Below are 15,544 nucleotides of genomic sequence, written 5' to 3' on the forward strand. Positions count from 1 at the left end.
AGGGATGAAACCGGTTTTTGAACAGTAATAATTATTGTTGCAGGTCGATGTCAAAATAAAAAGGAAAATTTAAAAAAAGCACATAATTGATCACTATGAAGAAACATTTCAGTTTCGAATGATAAAAATTTCGTAGGTCTTCTTTGTATTTCTAATTTAATTATGAAATACAACCGATTTGTGTCATAAATTAGAACCGGTTAATAACATATCTTTTGCTATACTACGTTTCTATTGGTCGAGGGAGGAGGGAATCAACCACAACCAAATTAAAAGTCTCGACTTTGTCTTGGCAGGGCGCTACAATCGCTTTTACAAAAATCAAAACAAACCAACCGCCCCTCCTTCATGCTGCAAACACAAACGCATACCGCTGCCACTTCATATTCATACCTACACACGTGCTATTTTTTGTTGTTTGCACATTTTTAACATGTTTTGAGCCATTTTTTCACTGTGAATTGTTGAGGTAAAACTGCCATAATTATATCAAATTTGTAGTCGACCTGTGTTTTATTCCAAATTAAATCTACAGATTGAACAGGCATAATCTACATACTTTAAATATGAACACGGCTGATACGGCTAAGTTGCTCTTTGGAGACACGAAAGATGATCTGAGACGACCTGTGAATAATTTGGAGGAAAAGTGGAAGTTGGTGCCCGCCTACCTTCAAATCAAGGGCCTGGTCGCTCCGCACATCGATTCTTTCAATTACTTCGTGGGACATGAAATTAAGAAAATTGTAGAAGCCAACAACAGGGTCATGTCCGACCATGATCCCAACTTCTACCTGCAGTATGAGGATGTTAGAGTGGGAGAGCCGCGCATTGAAGAGGTTGGTCCCGACGAAGGACGACCCGCCACACCGCACGAGTGCAGACTGAGGGACATGACTTACGCTGCCCCTATTTATTGCGACATCAGGTACGTTTCTGGACACGAGACACACGCTAAGAAGAATGTGTGCATTGGACGACTGCCCATCATGCTCAAGAGTGACAAGTGCGTCTTGAATGGCAAATCTGAGGCAGAATTAGCCAAGCTTGGCGAGTGCCCACTCGACCCTGGTGGCTATTTCATTGTTCGAGGACAGGAAAAGGCATGTTTATATGATTTTGAACTTAAGCATGTTCATAATTCTTGCTTTTCACACTTGACTTAAGTACACAAGAGCCACAATTAATTTATTTTAATATTATAATTTTCTCCAGGTTGTCTTGATGCACGAACAAGCTTCTAAAAACAGAGCTATGCTGGAGAAAACAAAGCAGGGATTTATTTGCTCTGTTGTGGCCGCAACCCATGGCACCAAGGCCCGAACAGCAGTCGAAGTGAAAAAAGGTCGCTTCTACGTGGCTTGCAGCCCTTTCTCTGAGCCCCTTCCTTTCGTTATCGTGGTCAAGGCTCTAGGGAACTTTGCAGACATTGACATCGTCCGGCTTGTAGGTACTGAGCCCCATGTGCAGGAAGCTTTGTCAGCCTCTCTCTGGGAGTGCAAAAGAGCTGGAGTCTTCACAGAGCAGCAGGCTATTGCTTATTGCGCTTCCAGACTGAAGACCAAGAGATTTGGTGGCTCTAGAAGACCGCCAGAGGAGGAAGCCTTGAGTCATCTGAAAAATGTTTTGCTTTCGCAGGTGCCGGTGGGTGAAATTAAAATTATTAGTGACAACAGCACCAAAAAATAATGTAATTTTATACAGGTTGAGAAAGACAACGCATACATGAAAGTACTGTACCTGGGACAAATGGTTCGGCGCATCATCCTTGCTGAGACAGACCCAACCTGGATAGACAGCCGAGACTACTATGGCAACAAGCGTATTGAATTGGCTGGTTCACTATTGGCGCTCATGTTTGAAGACACTTTTAAGTTCCTTAACACGGATCTCAAGACCACAGCAAATCATCATCTAACCAAAATAAAAGCATCCCAATTTGATATCTCACGCCACATTAGAGAAGACAAAGTAACAAATGGGATTGAGACGGCTTTGAGCTCTGGAAATTGGAACATCAAACGATTCAGGATGGCACGTAAAGGTGTCACTGGAATTTTGAGCCGACTTTCCTACATCTCGGCTTTAGGTTAGCTCCCCCTTAAAATCTGTTCTACAGCTTTTCATAAATTAAATTTTATCCGCAGGAATGATGATGAGAATCAACTCACAATTTGAAAAGACGCGTAAAGTGTCGGGTCCAAGATCTCTCCAGCCGTCGCAATGGGGCATTCTTTGTCCATCTGACACTCCTGAAGGAGAATCTTGTGGTCTGGTGAAGAACCTGGCCTTGATGGCTCATGTGACAACTGCTGCTGAAGAAGAATATCTGGTTAAAGCCTTGTGTAACATGGGTGTGCAGCATCTTGGAATAGCAGGCACAGAGGGAATATACCAGGCAGACTCTTATCTAGTCTTCCTCAATGGTAACTAATTAATCTCATCTTAAGCAAATGTATTTATTTGGATTATAGGAAACATAATTGGCTTGACAAACTGCCACAAGGAGCTCCTGAGGAATTTCAGGGAGAACCGTCGGCGCCGCTTTATCCGTCCTTACGTGTCCATCGCTGCCTCTGAGAGCCACCGTCAGGTGCACATCAGTGCTGATGCTGGACGACTATGCCGACCTTACATTGTAGTTGAAAATAGCCAGTCCTTGGTGAAGCAACACCACTTGGAGGCGCTCAAGGAGGGTAGCATGACCTTCATGGATTTTGTGGACGAAGGACTGGTTGAGTTCTTGGACGTGAATGAGGAGAATGACAGTCTCATCGCCATCCAAGTGTCTGAAATCACTAAGGACACTACTCATTTAGAGATCGAACCATTCACAATTCTTGGTAGGTTTTTAGTGATGAGATATCTTTGCTCAGATTGAACTAAAAATTTTCCTTTTCAGGGGCTGTGGCTGCTGTGATTCCTTACCCCCACCACAACCAATCGCCCAGGAACACCTATCAATGCGCCATGGGCAAACAGGCAATGGGCACGATTGGATACAATCAGCGAATCAGACTGGACACTCTGCAGTACAATATGGTCCATCCCCAATGCCCACTGGTTAAAACTAGACCGATGGAACTAGTTAGCTACGACCAGTTGCCAGCAGGGCAGAATGCCATTGTCGCTGTGATGAGCTACAGCGGTTTTGACATTGAAGATGCCCTCATTTTGAACAAGTAAGAGAAATTGTGGTATCTGCAATACATGATAATTTTCACACTGCATGTCATATACTTAATAATAAATTTGTGAGGCGAAGTTTAGGAGCGAAAATAAAATTTACAAAACAGAAATATTTGTAGCCATTATCAGGAAACATTTTAATTTTTAATTTTTTTGTTGAAGGGCTTCAGTTGATAGAGGGTATGGTCGAGTGGTAGTATACAAAGGCTACAAAACTTTGCTGAGGCATTACGCTTCAGGCAGTGACTCGATCCCAGGCCCAAAGATAGACCCTTTAACCAGAAATCCAATGGCATTCCATGCGGCACTGGACAGTGACGGCATTGCACACCCAGGAGACATTGTCAAGGATCGGTCTGTGTTGGTGAACAGGCACACTCCTCAGGGTGAACAATCAACCAAGACAAAGACCCCTCGAGGATCCACCTGGTATGTTGACAAGTCGTTAATCACCGCTACCAAAGACAATTCAACTTTGATCAAGGTGAGAGCTTAACGATATGATGCTGTGTTTAGTCTAAAAGGTAATTTTTTTCTAGATTCTCCTACGACAATCTCGGATTCCTGAGGTCGGCGACAAATTTAGCAGTCGTCACGGGCAGAAGGGCGTAGTTGGCTTGATTGTACCTCAGGAAGACATGCCTTTCAACGAGCTTGGCATTTGTCCTGATGTCATCATGAATCCACATGGTTTCCCTTCTCGAATGACAGTTGGAAAGCTGATTGAACTCCTTGCTGGTAAAGCTGGATCTTTGGAGGGAAAATTCCACTATGGAACAGGTGAATTCCAAACAAATTGTGAAACGCTTATTCATCAACTTTATCTTGCAGCATTTGGCGGTTCAAAAGTTGCAGACGTGATGAAAGAGCTTGAAAACAATGGATTCAACTATAAAGGAAAGGACTTGCTGTACTCTGGTCTCACAGGAGAACCAATAGAAGCTTACATCTACCATGGACCTGTCTTCTACCAAAGACTGAAGCACATGGTCATTGACAAAATGCATGCAAGAGCCACAGGATCAAAAGCTGTTTTGACAAGACAGCCTCTGGAAGGACGAGCAAGAGATGGTGGACTTCGAGTTGGTGAAATGGAAAGAGACTGTCTGATCAGCTACGGAGCCAGGTGATTTTCGTGGAATTGATGTTGAAAATTAGATTAATTTAACATTTCATCAGCATCTGCACTTCATTTTCATAAGAGTTCAATTAAATAGTTTAGTTCATCAATTTCTCTTCATTGCTTTATCTGACTAATATTGATTGTTTTGTTTCAGCAATTTGCTTATTGAGAGACTGATGTTGGCCAGCGATGTCGCATTGATGGATGTTTGTGAGAAGTGTGGATCTTTTGGCTACCAGGGATGGTGCCAGTTTTGCCGCAGCAGTGAAAATATTGCCACTGTCCGAATGCCTTATGCCACCAAGTTGTTGTTTTCTGAGTTAATGGGCATGAACATTAACCCAAGACTAGAAATGAAGCCTCAGGTTGTCTAGTTCTAGAAACTTTGTAAAATGTCAAGAGTTCAACCCTGACAGTTGGCCAGGCGCATCCCACCTGCGCGCGGCGTGGCCCTTCAGATCCTCCTCAGAGATATTCCCTTCAGACCCCAATAAAATATGTATGTTGTGTATGTTTCACGAATTAAACATAATGCTCTAAGTCTTTAATGTGATCAGTTTTTAATTCACTTCTCTCCTTAAACATTAATGTATGTTATCATAGTTCAAATTAGTATTGTTATATATTCTTAAGAAATGTGATTGGTCTATTTGTGGTGAACTTTACTTCTTCATAATATGTTGTAGACGTAACACATATCTTAATTAATATGTGACCTTACAATGTAATTCTAGGTATTATCAAATGTTGGCCACCAGCAAAACAATCTTGATTTTGAAAAATTAAATTGCTCACATACCACCAAATTTTGGTTTTAAGTTTACAAAATATTTTTGTCTTGCCTATATGCTCGTAAATAAGTGATAGATAAATATGTAGTAGCAATTAGGTCTTTTTGGTGTCACCTTTTAGGGGTAAGCTGCAAAAAAACTTTGTTGCAAAATATACCGTAACTACTTGATGTTTATTTATGCATAATAAATAAGCATTCAGGGACTGATTCAAATCGAACAAATAGCTTATCTGGCGTTTTCCACGAGACATACATCATATACACAATAAAATAATTGGATCCTCATCCCTTGAAACAATGGGATTCCTTAATTATATGAAATTTAAAACATATAACAAAATGTCAAATAATTGTAAACTTCAGAAATATATAGCTGTACTCTTAGCATACCATTTTACTAAATGACAGCACTTAGGATTTCAAACGGACTCAAGAGATCTATCTTTATATCTCATTTAGACTCGATCTTCATCACAGAAATTTGATCTTCAAGGTTATCACTATATTTTCTGAATAGCTGCACCAGCGCTTCATTCCCTTCAGCAATTTCAGATGGAGTCAAACCCTCTAAGTTCAGCGTTTCAGGGTCAGACTCGGCATCCAACAAGACTTCGCAAATGCCTCTGTGTCCAGTCGCAGCAGCATAATGAAGGGCAGTCAGTCCTTTCCAGTCGCGGACATCAATAGAGGAAGCAGCTTCCCTCACCAGAAGCTTCACGCAAGCCTCATGCCCGCCTCGGGCAGCAATGTGCAGTGGAGTCAGCCCTCCACTCTTCTCTGCAATCGCCGCGTCAACTTCATGGGTCAGCAAGAAAGAGACAATTTCCTGGTTTCCAGTGGTAGTGGCCAAGTGGATGGCTGACTGGCCCGAGTTGTTGAATTCAGCAAACAAATATTTAGCTTCTTGATGTTTAATCGCTATTTCCGTCAGGGATGCAATGTTTTCTTCAACAATGGAAAGCCAAATTCTCTCCTGAATATTTTCTTCAGTTGAATGTTCGAAACTGCTCATAGTCCTACTGGCTCCATCCGCCTCAATTGCATTCAGTAGAGACTCGATATCTGGTAGTAGTTCATCGAATTCTGATTCGTTGTTAGAAGACAGTTCTCTTGAACAGGTGTTGCTTGGCATCTGCAATTTTTTTAAGAATTAGATGTGAGAGGTTGCAACTATATAATTAAAATGACGAGGTGAGCCTTTTAAGGCAGATGCTAACTGAAAATTACTGCCGCAATAACCTCACAATGCAGTGACTGACGTGGCTTACAGAATTAAAATTGTGTAATTAGTTGGTGCTAACTGAAAAAGCCATTGAGGCTTGAGTTATTTTCAAATTTGTTTTGTATACTCAAGGTGGCATCGCATGTTACTCAAAATTTCTTAACCAATAACGTGGAATGAGACATTTGCGCAATTTTTAAACATGCAAATTAAATTGTTATGCTCTTAAGAGACCAAACAATAGTGAAAAAACTGAAGTTAATTTTATAACTCAATTTCTTACACTGCCTGGAAGTGAGAAAATGAATGTACACTGAGTGCGCTTAGACAAAAAGGCTTAAATTATCACATTACCTCGAGATCAGGGAAAACTTCATCCTCAACTTCGTTCAACGCATTTCTCTCAAAGGGAATTGAAGACACCAGTTGGTCAGTATCTAAATCTAAATCATCTTCAAATTTTCTTTTCTTGCAGGGGCACCCATTTAAGTCAGGAAGATACGTGAATGGAATTGCAGTCGATTTTGAATCGTCGGATGGCCTCACTAGCTCGTAAAATACCTAAGTAACAAATTAGTGTGATATTTGATAAGAAAAACACATTATACATCAACATGATTTTGAAGATTTAAATTCCTGTACTGAGGGGTGAAAAATACAATGCCGTACTGATAATGAACATCGCACTCATTGAATGTTCCAAAGGCTTGCCAAATAATTTCACCCTCGTCATCTTCTTCAAAAAATCTGATTTTGACATCTCTCTTGTTCACTTTGTCAACAAAAAGCATGACTTCTGTGTTGCCATAACAGGTCCCAGAGGTCACACTAGCCTTGGTGATTTTAAGCTCCTTGTTAGCAGCGCATTTTGTGTTCAAAATTGGCGTGGAAAACACAACCAATGGATTTCCGTAACAGTCCATCAAAGGAGAGTTGTTGATCGGGTTAACAGCTTCAAATCTCAGTCTTACTGCATTGAGATTAACCTGGCGGAAAATAGCATTAACAATTAAAAACGTTTTTCCAAGATGTACATAATTAAAGAATCTTACTGCTTTGGCTTCACAGACTGCTTCTTTTTCTATTTGTTTTTTATCCTTGGGAGAGTGAGGCTGGACCACACCACACTCATTTCTCCTCCGAATTTTTTTGGCCCTCAGCACTTTGTTTGCTTGCTTCCTTGTGGTGCTTAAAATGCCTAGTTTAAATTTTGCTTCCCAATTACTCTCTTCATTTACTTCTTCTATGTGTGGCTCCTCAACCTGGACCGTGTTTTGAAAAAGTTATAATTATTAACTATAATATGCTTCATGAGCATACTTTTATCAATTGTACAGATCATACACCTTGGGTTTTTAAAACTCATAATGAGATATATGATATTATATCACAATCATTACTTAATATATGACGAGAAGAATATATTTATGAGTCTCATGAATCGTTTATAATAATTTTTTGAACAAAAAAATATAATATAACGAATATAACATACATCCTTCTTTTTCTTCCTCGCCACAAGTAGGTTTGGGTGCTCCTTGTCCTCTCCAATGGTCGCCAAGGTGCATCGTATAGCAGCAGCAGGCTTCTGACATCCCCATAGTCGGACGGTAGGAAACGTTTTCTTGATTTTCAAAGAACTCGCTCCAGCAATGTAGCCATGTGCGCCGTGATTTTCAGTCGAATACCTGAATCTGAAGGTGCTGGTCGGTTCTTCTAAAATCTCCAATCGCAACTGGTCCTCCATGATTATTTAATTATTCTTCCTTTTTTGAAAATTTCTGTCAATAATTATTCGTACACTAGTAAACGAAATATACGTACAAGGTGTACTCACGCTGTCCGTTTATGTACTTCACACTACTTGTTCGGTCTGCAAGGATCAATGTTTTACCCTATCTCACTGAGAAGACTTGTGTATATATATATATATATATATATATATATATATATATATGTATATATATCAGTCGATCAAAAAGTGTTAATCAAAACTGCAAGCCTAGGGTGAAAAAATTATTTTCTCTTGTCACCAAGTGGCCGAAAGTTGCAAGGCCACTATTCAGCCTCCGCCCTGTTTTGGATTGGTTTAACAGCAAGCAATTCTTCCAGTTCTACAGAGGATAAATATAAAATATTCTATAATGTCCACTCCTCTCCCTCAGTAGATATAAAAATATATGTTACGACATAGCCAGCTAGTCGTAGTATTACTAATACCGGACACTATTTTTGTATTTTTCCTATTTTTTACTCTCTGACATCAAAACATCACACAGCTGTTAGCTGACACGTGGTGGGATGTGGGCTGGTTGGTACTGGTGGGTTGATGCAAAGTGCAAACCATCAACCATCCAATATCCAATCACCTGTATACATGATGAACTCCACAACTCCACTCTTATCATCAACTGATATCTTTTAACATGATCATTCCTTTCTCACCAATATGAGTCTTGTAACCCAAATTTAATGAAATTGAAAGTGTTTTAGCGAGTTGTGAATTTTTAGTATTTGCCGATTTAATTTGCCGACGTTTCAGCGGCATTTTCGCATTGTACATTATTTATGATATGCTGTGCCTTTTTCACTTCTTTTGTATTATGTGATATCAGTGAAAAAAGATTATAAATAAATAAATACAAGGATGATTCCCTAGAACGTGGTGCATATCAAAATCAAGTTGTAGATTTTAATTTGCGACAAAATCTTTAAAGGAAATTTAATGTATTAAAATAGACGAATTTGTGTATAAAACAATAATTTTGCTATTTATTTATCTATTATTTTGTTCATCTGATACATGACTCATTTTCTAACTCATCACAGCATGTGTATCAACATAGTATACTGTCGCGATAAGACACAAATTATGTTTGATAAATTGATAGCCAATTTTGCTTCCTGTTCATAATTCTTTTTCTAACAAATTTTGTCAAAATTTAATTAATGGTCTCAGCCAGATATTTTGAAAATGCTATCACTACGCCTATTCTGACTCAATCTTTATTTGGCCAATTCTCTTTTCAATTCTGTTTATGTACCTTGCAAAGATTTGCACTAAGGCTTCATTCTCTCGAGCAACATCAAGCGGGGTAACATCGTCCAGATTTGGAGTTTCAGGGTCAGACTCCGCGTCCAGCAAAGTCTCGCAAATGTTCTTTTTCCCAGTCCCAGCAGCGTAATGCAAGGCAGTCTGCCCTTTAAAGTCACGGGCATCAACTGCAGAAGCTGCTTCTCTAACTAAAAGCTTCACACAAGCCTCTTGTCCTGCACGTGCAGCTATGTGCAAAGGGGTTTTCCCTCCACTTTTTTCTGCACTAGTGGCGTCTACTCCTCGGGACAGCAAGAAGGAGAGGATTTCAAAATCTCCAGTGGCAGCAGCCATGTGGATGGATGCTTGACCAACATTGTTGAATTCATTTAGAAGACAATTAGCATTGATGTTCTGATGCTGCTGCTCAAGGTGATCTATTATTTGAGTCAAGGTTTTCAAGTCCTTTCGATATATGGCAGACCAAATTTTCTGCTGAATATTTTCTGTTGGTGAGCGCTTTAACACTTTCCTTCTTCTGCCCGGACCATCTACCTGGATACTAGAGGAACCAATGAGTAAGTCTGTGAGAATTTGGTCATCAATTCCTTCCATATTATAATCGATTAGTTGCGAACAATCTACAGGCAAATCCAAATAGTTTGAGCTTGTGACCTGTAAAATGAAAAATCCATCTAAGAACAGGAGCAACCAAAAACCATTTTAAATATACCTCATTGTCCGGGTTGGGAATGACTTCGTGTAAGAAGCTATTGAAACTGTTTGTTTCTTTAGGCACCACTGACATTAGTTCGGTTTCTAGTTGATAGTCAACCTCAAGGAATTCACTGGTATTTTCCAATTTTCTCTTCTTCCCAGGGCTTTCTTCACATGGCAGATAAACAAATTGAATAGCAGAGGATCTTTCATTGTCTTTTGGTCTCACAAGCTCAAAGAAGACCTAGCAAATCAGACAGATTTATAAATGTAAGAAATAACATTAAATTCAGGTTGAAAATTACTCACTTCTGTGTTATTCTCAATATCCAGCCTCCTGTAAGGCGGAGTGTTGAACACAATGCCGTACTGGTGGTGCACATCACAATCATTGAAAACTCCATAATCCTGCCAGGACATGCCTCCCTCAGAGTCTTCCTCGAAAAACCGGATCTTGATGTTCTTCTTGTCCACTTTGTCGACAAACAGCATCACCTCTGTGTTGCCCCTGCAGGTTCCGGCAGTCACGCTGGCTTTAATGATTTTCAGCTCAGCATTTGCAGCGCATTTCTTGTTCAAAATCGGTCTGGAGTATACAACCACTGGCTTTCCACGGCAGTCCTCAATTGGCTCGTAGTTACCATCAACAGCCTCAAATCTCAGCCTCACAGCATTCAGGTCAATCTTGTGAGACATGAGATGTAAATTTATTTACTACTCTAATAATTGAAAATTATCAGTTTTACATCCATGGCCTCATCAGCAGCTTCTTTGTTAATCATCGTTTTTTCCTTAGTCGTCAAAGTACGCCGAATTCCACATTCCTCTCTACGTCTTAATTTCTTCTCCTTCAGAACCTTCTCTGCGTCTCTCTTGGCCGTTTGGATGATGCCTACCTTAAATTCAGCCTCCCATCTATTTTCCGCATTAATTTCAGCATAGTGAGGCTCACTCTTCTGAAATGAATAATATACAATAATACAAATAATTAAAAAATCCTAAGACAGTAAATTACATACCTCCTCGTTCTTTTTCATCTTCATGACTAACAGGTGTGGATGTTCTTTCTCTTCGTTTTCAGTGGCCAAAGTGCATCGAATGTATGCAGGTTTGAACCATCCAAGGAGGCGCACCCGTGGCAGAGTTTTGCTGCTCTTCTGCGACCTTTCGCCTGCGATGTGTCCGTGAGCACCGTGCATTTCAGACTTGTACCTATATCTGAATGCTGCACTCGGCTCCTCCAAAATTTGCAGTTTGAGACCTTCCATGGTTAAGGGGTAAAGGAGTCCAATTCGTTTGTTTTACCTCAAACTCGGTCAGTCCCCAACCTCACTACGAGCAAACAAGAACCTAATGTAAATATTGTGGCATGAATCAGTGTGAATCATTAACCCCACCAAGCGAAATACGATAAGTGCGAGCTTAGTTTGGTAAAGTACCAATTATACGCATATATCGCGTACATACTAAACGCTTCACATAAAACACAATTTTGACACACCATTTTCATTATATTCAAGCAAAAAAATTGAAAGTTTTCAAAATGACCTACCTAGGTTTTCAGGGAGATAACGAGAGCGCAATAATTATTAGCAATTAAATAAGTCGTCAAAGGATGACGGTCTTAGATTATAACATCATACTGTCCTTACTCTGGTCACATCGCTCAAGCAAAATTTTCCTGCTCCTCCCCTTCTGTCTCTCTTCTCTACAACCATGCTGGTTCGCTTAGGAGTTGGGAGAGGACAAAGTGGTGGGGATCGGATGTGTGTAAACAAGTTGTGCGGGGTTTTCTCATGCAGTGGAGAGTAAGAGTATAGTATGCCATCTGAAGATTTAATCCGAACTAATATTACAATTATTATTCAGCAGGTGATTTTGTAGTGTCAGTGTCAGTCAGTGTCCGTCAGCAGTTGTCAGTGGTTGTTGGTGTTTCTGCTCTTTGCGTGTGCCCTTTCTTTTCAACCACTCAACCACGTGGTGCAGAGGTGTGACGAACAACGAAAACACTAAGTAACAAGGCATTTCATAATCAGCATTCAGCATTCAATTTTTCTTTTCTCGATCTCACATTCACGTTCACACTATTGTCACCTCTTAAAATCACTGCAGAACAGAGTGGAACAGAGCACTCGCACGGCAATTTTGAAACCTATGAAGGCTCACACGCTTACACTGTCGCTGTACGCATTACGCACTGCTAGCACAATACTGATCGGATTGCGGATTGCGCAAAAATATTTTGCGTTGCGTTAACCGCGTTAACAGAGCAAGAAAACTCAGGAGAAATCTTCGGCAATCACTAAATCGTTACTGAGGACCTAATGGGATATACATAATATACATATAAATTAATAATGAAATAATCGAAATAATTCAGTACGTTATATATGATACATTTATTTTACACATTTATTATAATGTCCTTACGGTTCTGGACAGATAATTTTTATCATCGTAGAAAGATATTCTAAAAATGTCTTTTGCCTTGGTCAGATTAGACGAAGTCTAGTTACGTTGGTCTTTGCCCATGCCCTATTTTTTGTTACTGTTTCAGAGCATATATAAGAAAGCACAAAAATGCTCAGTTTTTACTAAATGATATATTTTGAACTTTTGCTCCCTATCATATTATCTCTTTGAAAAACATAACGAGAGAAAGTGCAATTTATTACTTATGTAACAATGATATATTATGAAATTTATCATGCACCTGTAATTTTTGTCACGAATAATTTTAAATTATGGAAAAGTTACAGTTCTCGCCGAGTTACAGTTTTCGCCTTTCAATGTTATTAGTATAGGGACGACAGATTTGATGCGTGTAAACGGTAAAGTCGGCGAGAACTGTAGCTTTTCTATATACTCGCTAATGACCTAATAGGATGGTGATTATTTTAATTTTTCAAATAGCATTGTAGATGTTGCAGGATATATTATACGTGTATATTTTGTATACACATGATCTTGAGAAAAACACATACAATTTTGCTATTCATTAAACAAGCTAGCTGCTTAAACCCTGGGTCAGTTTTCGAGCGTGTTAAAGATCCAAATTACACTTGTCTTATTGTTGGGTTTAATTGTGTAGCAGGCTTAGTTGGGGTGATAGTAATGATGACATTGAGTTCATATCCGCATTTGCTCTAAATTATCCATTTAATATTATAAAATTTCTCATAATGATTTTACTTAATTTCTTTTGCATTGCCTTCTTAAATGAGTTCAAGTTATTTGTAAATTTATTTTTGAAGTAAAATTTTTACAGACAATGCATAACTCTACAAACGCAACAAATTTCTGAAAATACCTAACGCATCAACCATTCCACTAACAAAAACAACTTTTGGTATTCTGATTTCCACATATATGTCTTACGTATTTAGAGCTCGCAGATAAAAAAGCATATTAACTATAGCGTCAGTCAGATAGCGTCAGTGTTTTTCTCGTTTCTTAATGGTTTATGCAGACGTGTTTTGTTTTTACCTCGAAAATTAAAAGGCAACCCTGGAGTGTAGCAATTCTAAACTCACAAAATAAATTTTATGGGGTAGGAATAAATGGATCACATTTTTAAATAAATACAGGCCGACGGTAAAATGACAAAATTTCCAGATATTCTGTGCACCGTGTACATGCCTTGTAGTGTCTTCTTAATTGAACAGTCCCTTTGCAAAGCCCTAAAGCCCACGATTTTCCTCTTTTCGGTTTCACACACCTTTAAGTTTCATCTCACAGATTTTTTTTGTTTCTGGGTAAGGTGACCAGCTGCAGCTATGAAAATTAAAATACATTTATAAATGAAGAACCTCTTTTTTGTACCTCTATCTCGCATTAGAATATTTATTTCCTTTTGATTTAGTTTACAACAGCTATAAAATACAATCAGATTAATCATAATGTTGTGTGGTTTACAGAGGTTCCATTGAAATGAGAGTTACTCTTATCAGTGTCAGCGTGTGCTGTGCGGTCACTGCCCTTGCCGTGTCAATAAAGTAGGAATGCATTTGAGCAAAAATGCTTTCGTTAATATGTATACTAGGATTTTATTGTTACTACTAACATTCCCAAACTTCCAGACGCTACTTTGGCGGGGCTAAGTGCAAATGTAGGGCACGGCTAGATTGCAAAGCAGTAGTCATTACTGGAGCTACAAGTGGAATCGGCAAAGCTTTAGCGTACGAGGTGGCGAAGAGAGGTTAACTTTTGTGAATTTTCCTTTTTGCTACATACATGATTCAGTTTGCATCGTTTTGCAGGCGCACAAGTGATTTTGGGTTGTCGAAATATTGATGCTGCTTGGGATGTAGCTAATGAAATCGCCTTTAAGACGGGGAATGAAGGAGTGTACGCTTTGGACCTTGACCTTACAGACTTCAAAAGCATTCGAGAATTTTGCAAAGAATTGGCAGAATGTAAGGAATGAGATTTCATATTTTACTCTCACGAATAATGTGATTCTTGAAGGCGAGCATGAAATTTACGCTCTCGTTAACAATGCTGCAGTATTTTACCATCCTAGGGAATTGACGACTGATAACTATGATGTGACGTTTCAAACAAACTACTTAGGTAAAATTAAAATTATCTTTAGAAGCATATGGTAATTTACGAATTTTCAGGGCCATTCTATATGACAATGACATTGCTCCCCAAAATGGCAAAGAATGGCAGAATCATCAACGTCTCCTCAGAGGCGCACAAATTCTGCAATGACTTGGACTTACCTGAGGAGGCCAACTTGCTTGATGTTTATGGCCATTCCAAAGCGTGCTTGAACCTCTTCACATTAGAGCTGGCTTCAACTCAAAAGGATGTGGTCTCAGTATCTGTGAACCCTGGGAATGTGGCGACAAATATCTTCAGAAACTACCCTCTGCTTACCAATCCAATTTTCAAGTTTCTCTTATGGCCCATCAGGTTTTTTGTGGTGAAAACCCCAACGCAGGGCGCGCAAAGCGTTCTACATTCCATTTTATGCCCTCAAATCAGAAATGGCTGCTACATCAGGTACTGAAGTATTAATATAAAATGAAGCAAGGAATTTTAATTTAATTTTCAGTGAGTGTCGTGAGGGTGATCCAAGTGAGTTTTGTCAACGTCGCGACTATGCTGCAAGTCTTTGGTCCAGAAGTCTGAAGTGGACAAATTTAAAAGAGCCACTGCTGCAGAAATAGATCTCATGGGAACATCAAAGAAATGTAATGTTACATGCGGTGCGAACAATTTTAGTCATAAGCACAATGCCTTACAGCACCTGAACCTTAACTGATGCCAGTAATTCCATCCAAAGACTATCAAGTATATTTTCTAGAAAAGGATTGAAATAAAGAAGCTTTAATTTAATTTTCGTGACTTTTAATATCAATTCTCATACAAATAATCAAAACAAAAAAGTCCATCATTTTGAATATAGTCCGTTTTTATGATACAAGTTATCACAATACATATTTACAGAACATTCTC

The 15,544-nt window shown here is 39.2% G+C and overlaps 4 protein-coding genes across 6 annotated transcripts; 2 read left to right on the top strand and 2 right to left on the bottom strand.

The window, feature by feature from the left end:
• Nucleotides 1-337: 337 nt before the first annotated feature.
• RpIII128 (RNA polymerase III subunit RpIII128) lies at nucleotides 338-4,860 on the top strand. The gene is made up of 11 exons (XM_065487088.1): nucleotides 338-469; nucleotides 536-1,103; nucleotides 1,216-1,644; nucleotides 1,705-2,089; nucleotides 2,148-2,426; nucleotides 2,475-2,843; nucleotides 2,903-3,182; nucleotides 3,352-3,673; nucleotides 3,729-3,969; nucleotides 4,021-4,315; nucleotides 4,467-4,860. Exons 2-11 carry the CDS (start codon nucleotides 567-569, stop codon nucleotides 4,684-4,686), a joined length of 3,357 nt encoding a protein of 1,118 aa, XP_065343160.1. The 5' UTR covers nucleotides 338-469; nucleotides 536-566; the 3' UTR covers nucleotides 4,687-4,860.
• Nucleotides 4,861-5,257: 397 nt separating this feature from the next.
• On the bottom strand, nucleotides 5,258-8,610 carry LOC135941505 (nuclear factor NF-kappa-B p105 subunit-like). 2 transcript variants are annotated; one of them, XM_065487098.1, is made up of 6 exons: nucleotides 8,165-8,610; nucleotides 7,823-8,108; nucleotides 7,380-7,589; nucleotides 6,936-7,313; nucleotides 6,682-6,888; nucleotides 5,258-6,237 (listed from the first exon to the last, which is right to left on the bottom strand). In XM_065487098.1, the coding sequence occupies exons 2-6, from the start codon at nucleotides 8,072-8,074 to the stop codon at nucleotides 5,557-5,559; spliced, it is 1,728 nt and encodes a 575-aa protein (XP_065343170.1). In that variant the 5' UTR covers nucleotides 8,075-8,108; nucleotides 8,165-8,610; the 3' UTR covers nucleotides 5,258-5,556. The 2 variants fall into 2 exon arrangements, with proteins under 2 accessions (XP_065343170.1, XP_065343169.1); XM_065487097.1 differs by having other exon boundaries at nucleotides 7,823-8,093; nucleotides 8,152-8,610.
• Nucleotides 8,611-9,071: 461 nt separating this feature from the next.
• Nucleotides 9,072-11,791, bottom strand: LOC135941503 (nuclear factor NF-kappa-B p105 subunit-like). Of its 2 annotated transcripts, none has more exons than XM_065487095.1 (6): nucleotides 11,631-11,791; nucleotides 11,098-11,410; nucleotides 10,825-11,034; nucleotides 10,388-10,762; nucleotides 10,095-10,322; nucleotides 9,072-10,036 (listed from the first exon to the last, which is right to left on the bottom strand). In XM_065487095.1, exons 2-6 carry the CDS (start codon nucleotides 11,344-11,346, stop codon nucleotides 9,317-9,319), a joined length of 1,782 nt encoding a protein of 593 aa, XP_065343167.1. In that variant the 5' UTR covers nucleotides 11,347-11,410; nucleotides 11,631-11,791; the 3' UTR covers nucleotides 9,072-9,316. The 2 variants fall into 2 exon arrangements, with proteins under 2 accessions (XP_065343167.1, XP_065343168.1); XM_065487096.1 differs by having other exon boundaries at nucleotides 11,098-11,406; nucleotides 11,631-11,711.
• A 165-nt stretch (nucleotides 11,792-11,956) lies between these two features.
• LOC135941508 (retinol dehydrogenase 12-like) lies at nucleotides 11,957-15,424 on the top strand. Its single transcript, XM_065487103.1, has 7 exons — nucleotides 11,957-12,091; nucleotides 13,996-14,073; nucleotides 14,158-14,276; nucleotides 14,338-14,493; nucleotides 14,546-14,650; nucleotides 14,701-15,088; nucleotides 15,141-15,424. The coding sequence occupies exons 2-7, from the start codon at nucleotides 14,009-14,011 to the stop codon at nucleotides 15,253-15,255; spliced, it is 948 nt and encodes a 315-aa protein (XP_065343175.1). The 5' UTR covers nucleotides 11,957-12,091; nucleotides 13,996-14,008; the 3' UTR covers nucleotides 15,256-15,424.
• Nucleotides 15,425-15,544: the final 120 nt, after the last annotated feature.

This window comes from Cloeon dipterum, chromosome 3 (assembly GCF_949628265.1).
Source record: "Cloeon dipterum chromosome 3, ieCloDipt1.1, whole genome shotgun sequence".
NCBI classification, from domain to species: Eukaryota; Metazoa; Arthropoda; class Insecta; order Ephemeroptera; family Baetidae; genus Cloeon; species Cloeon dipterum.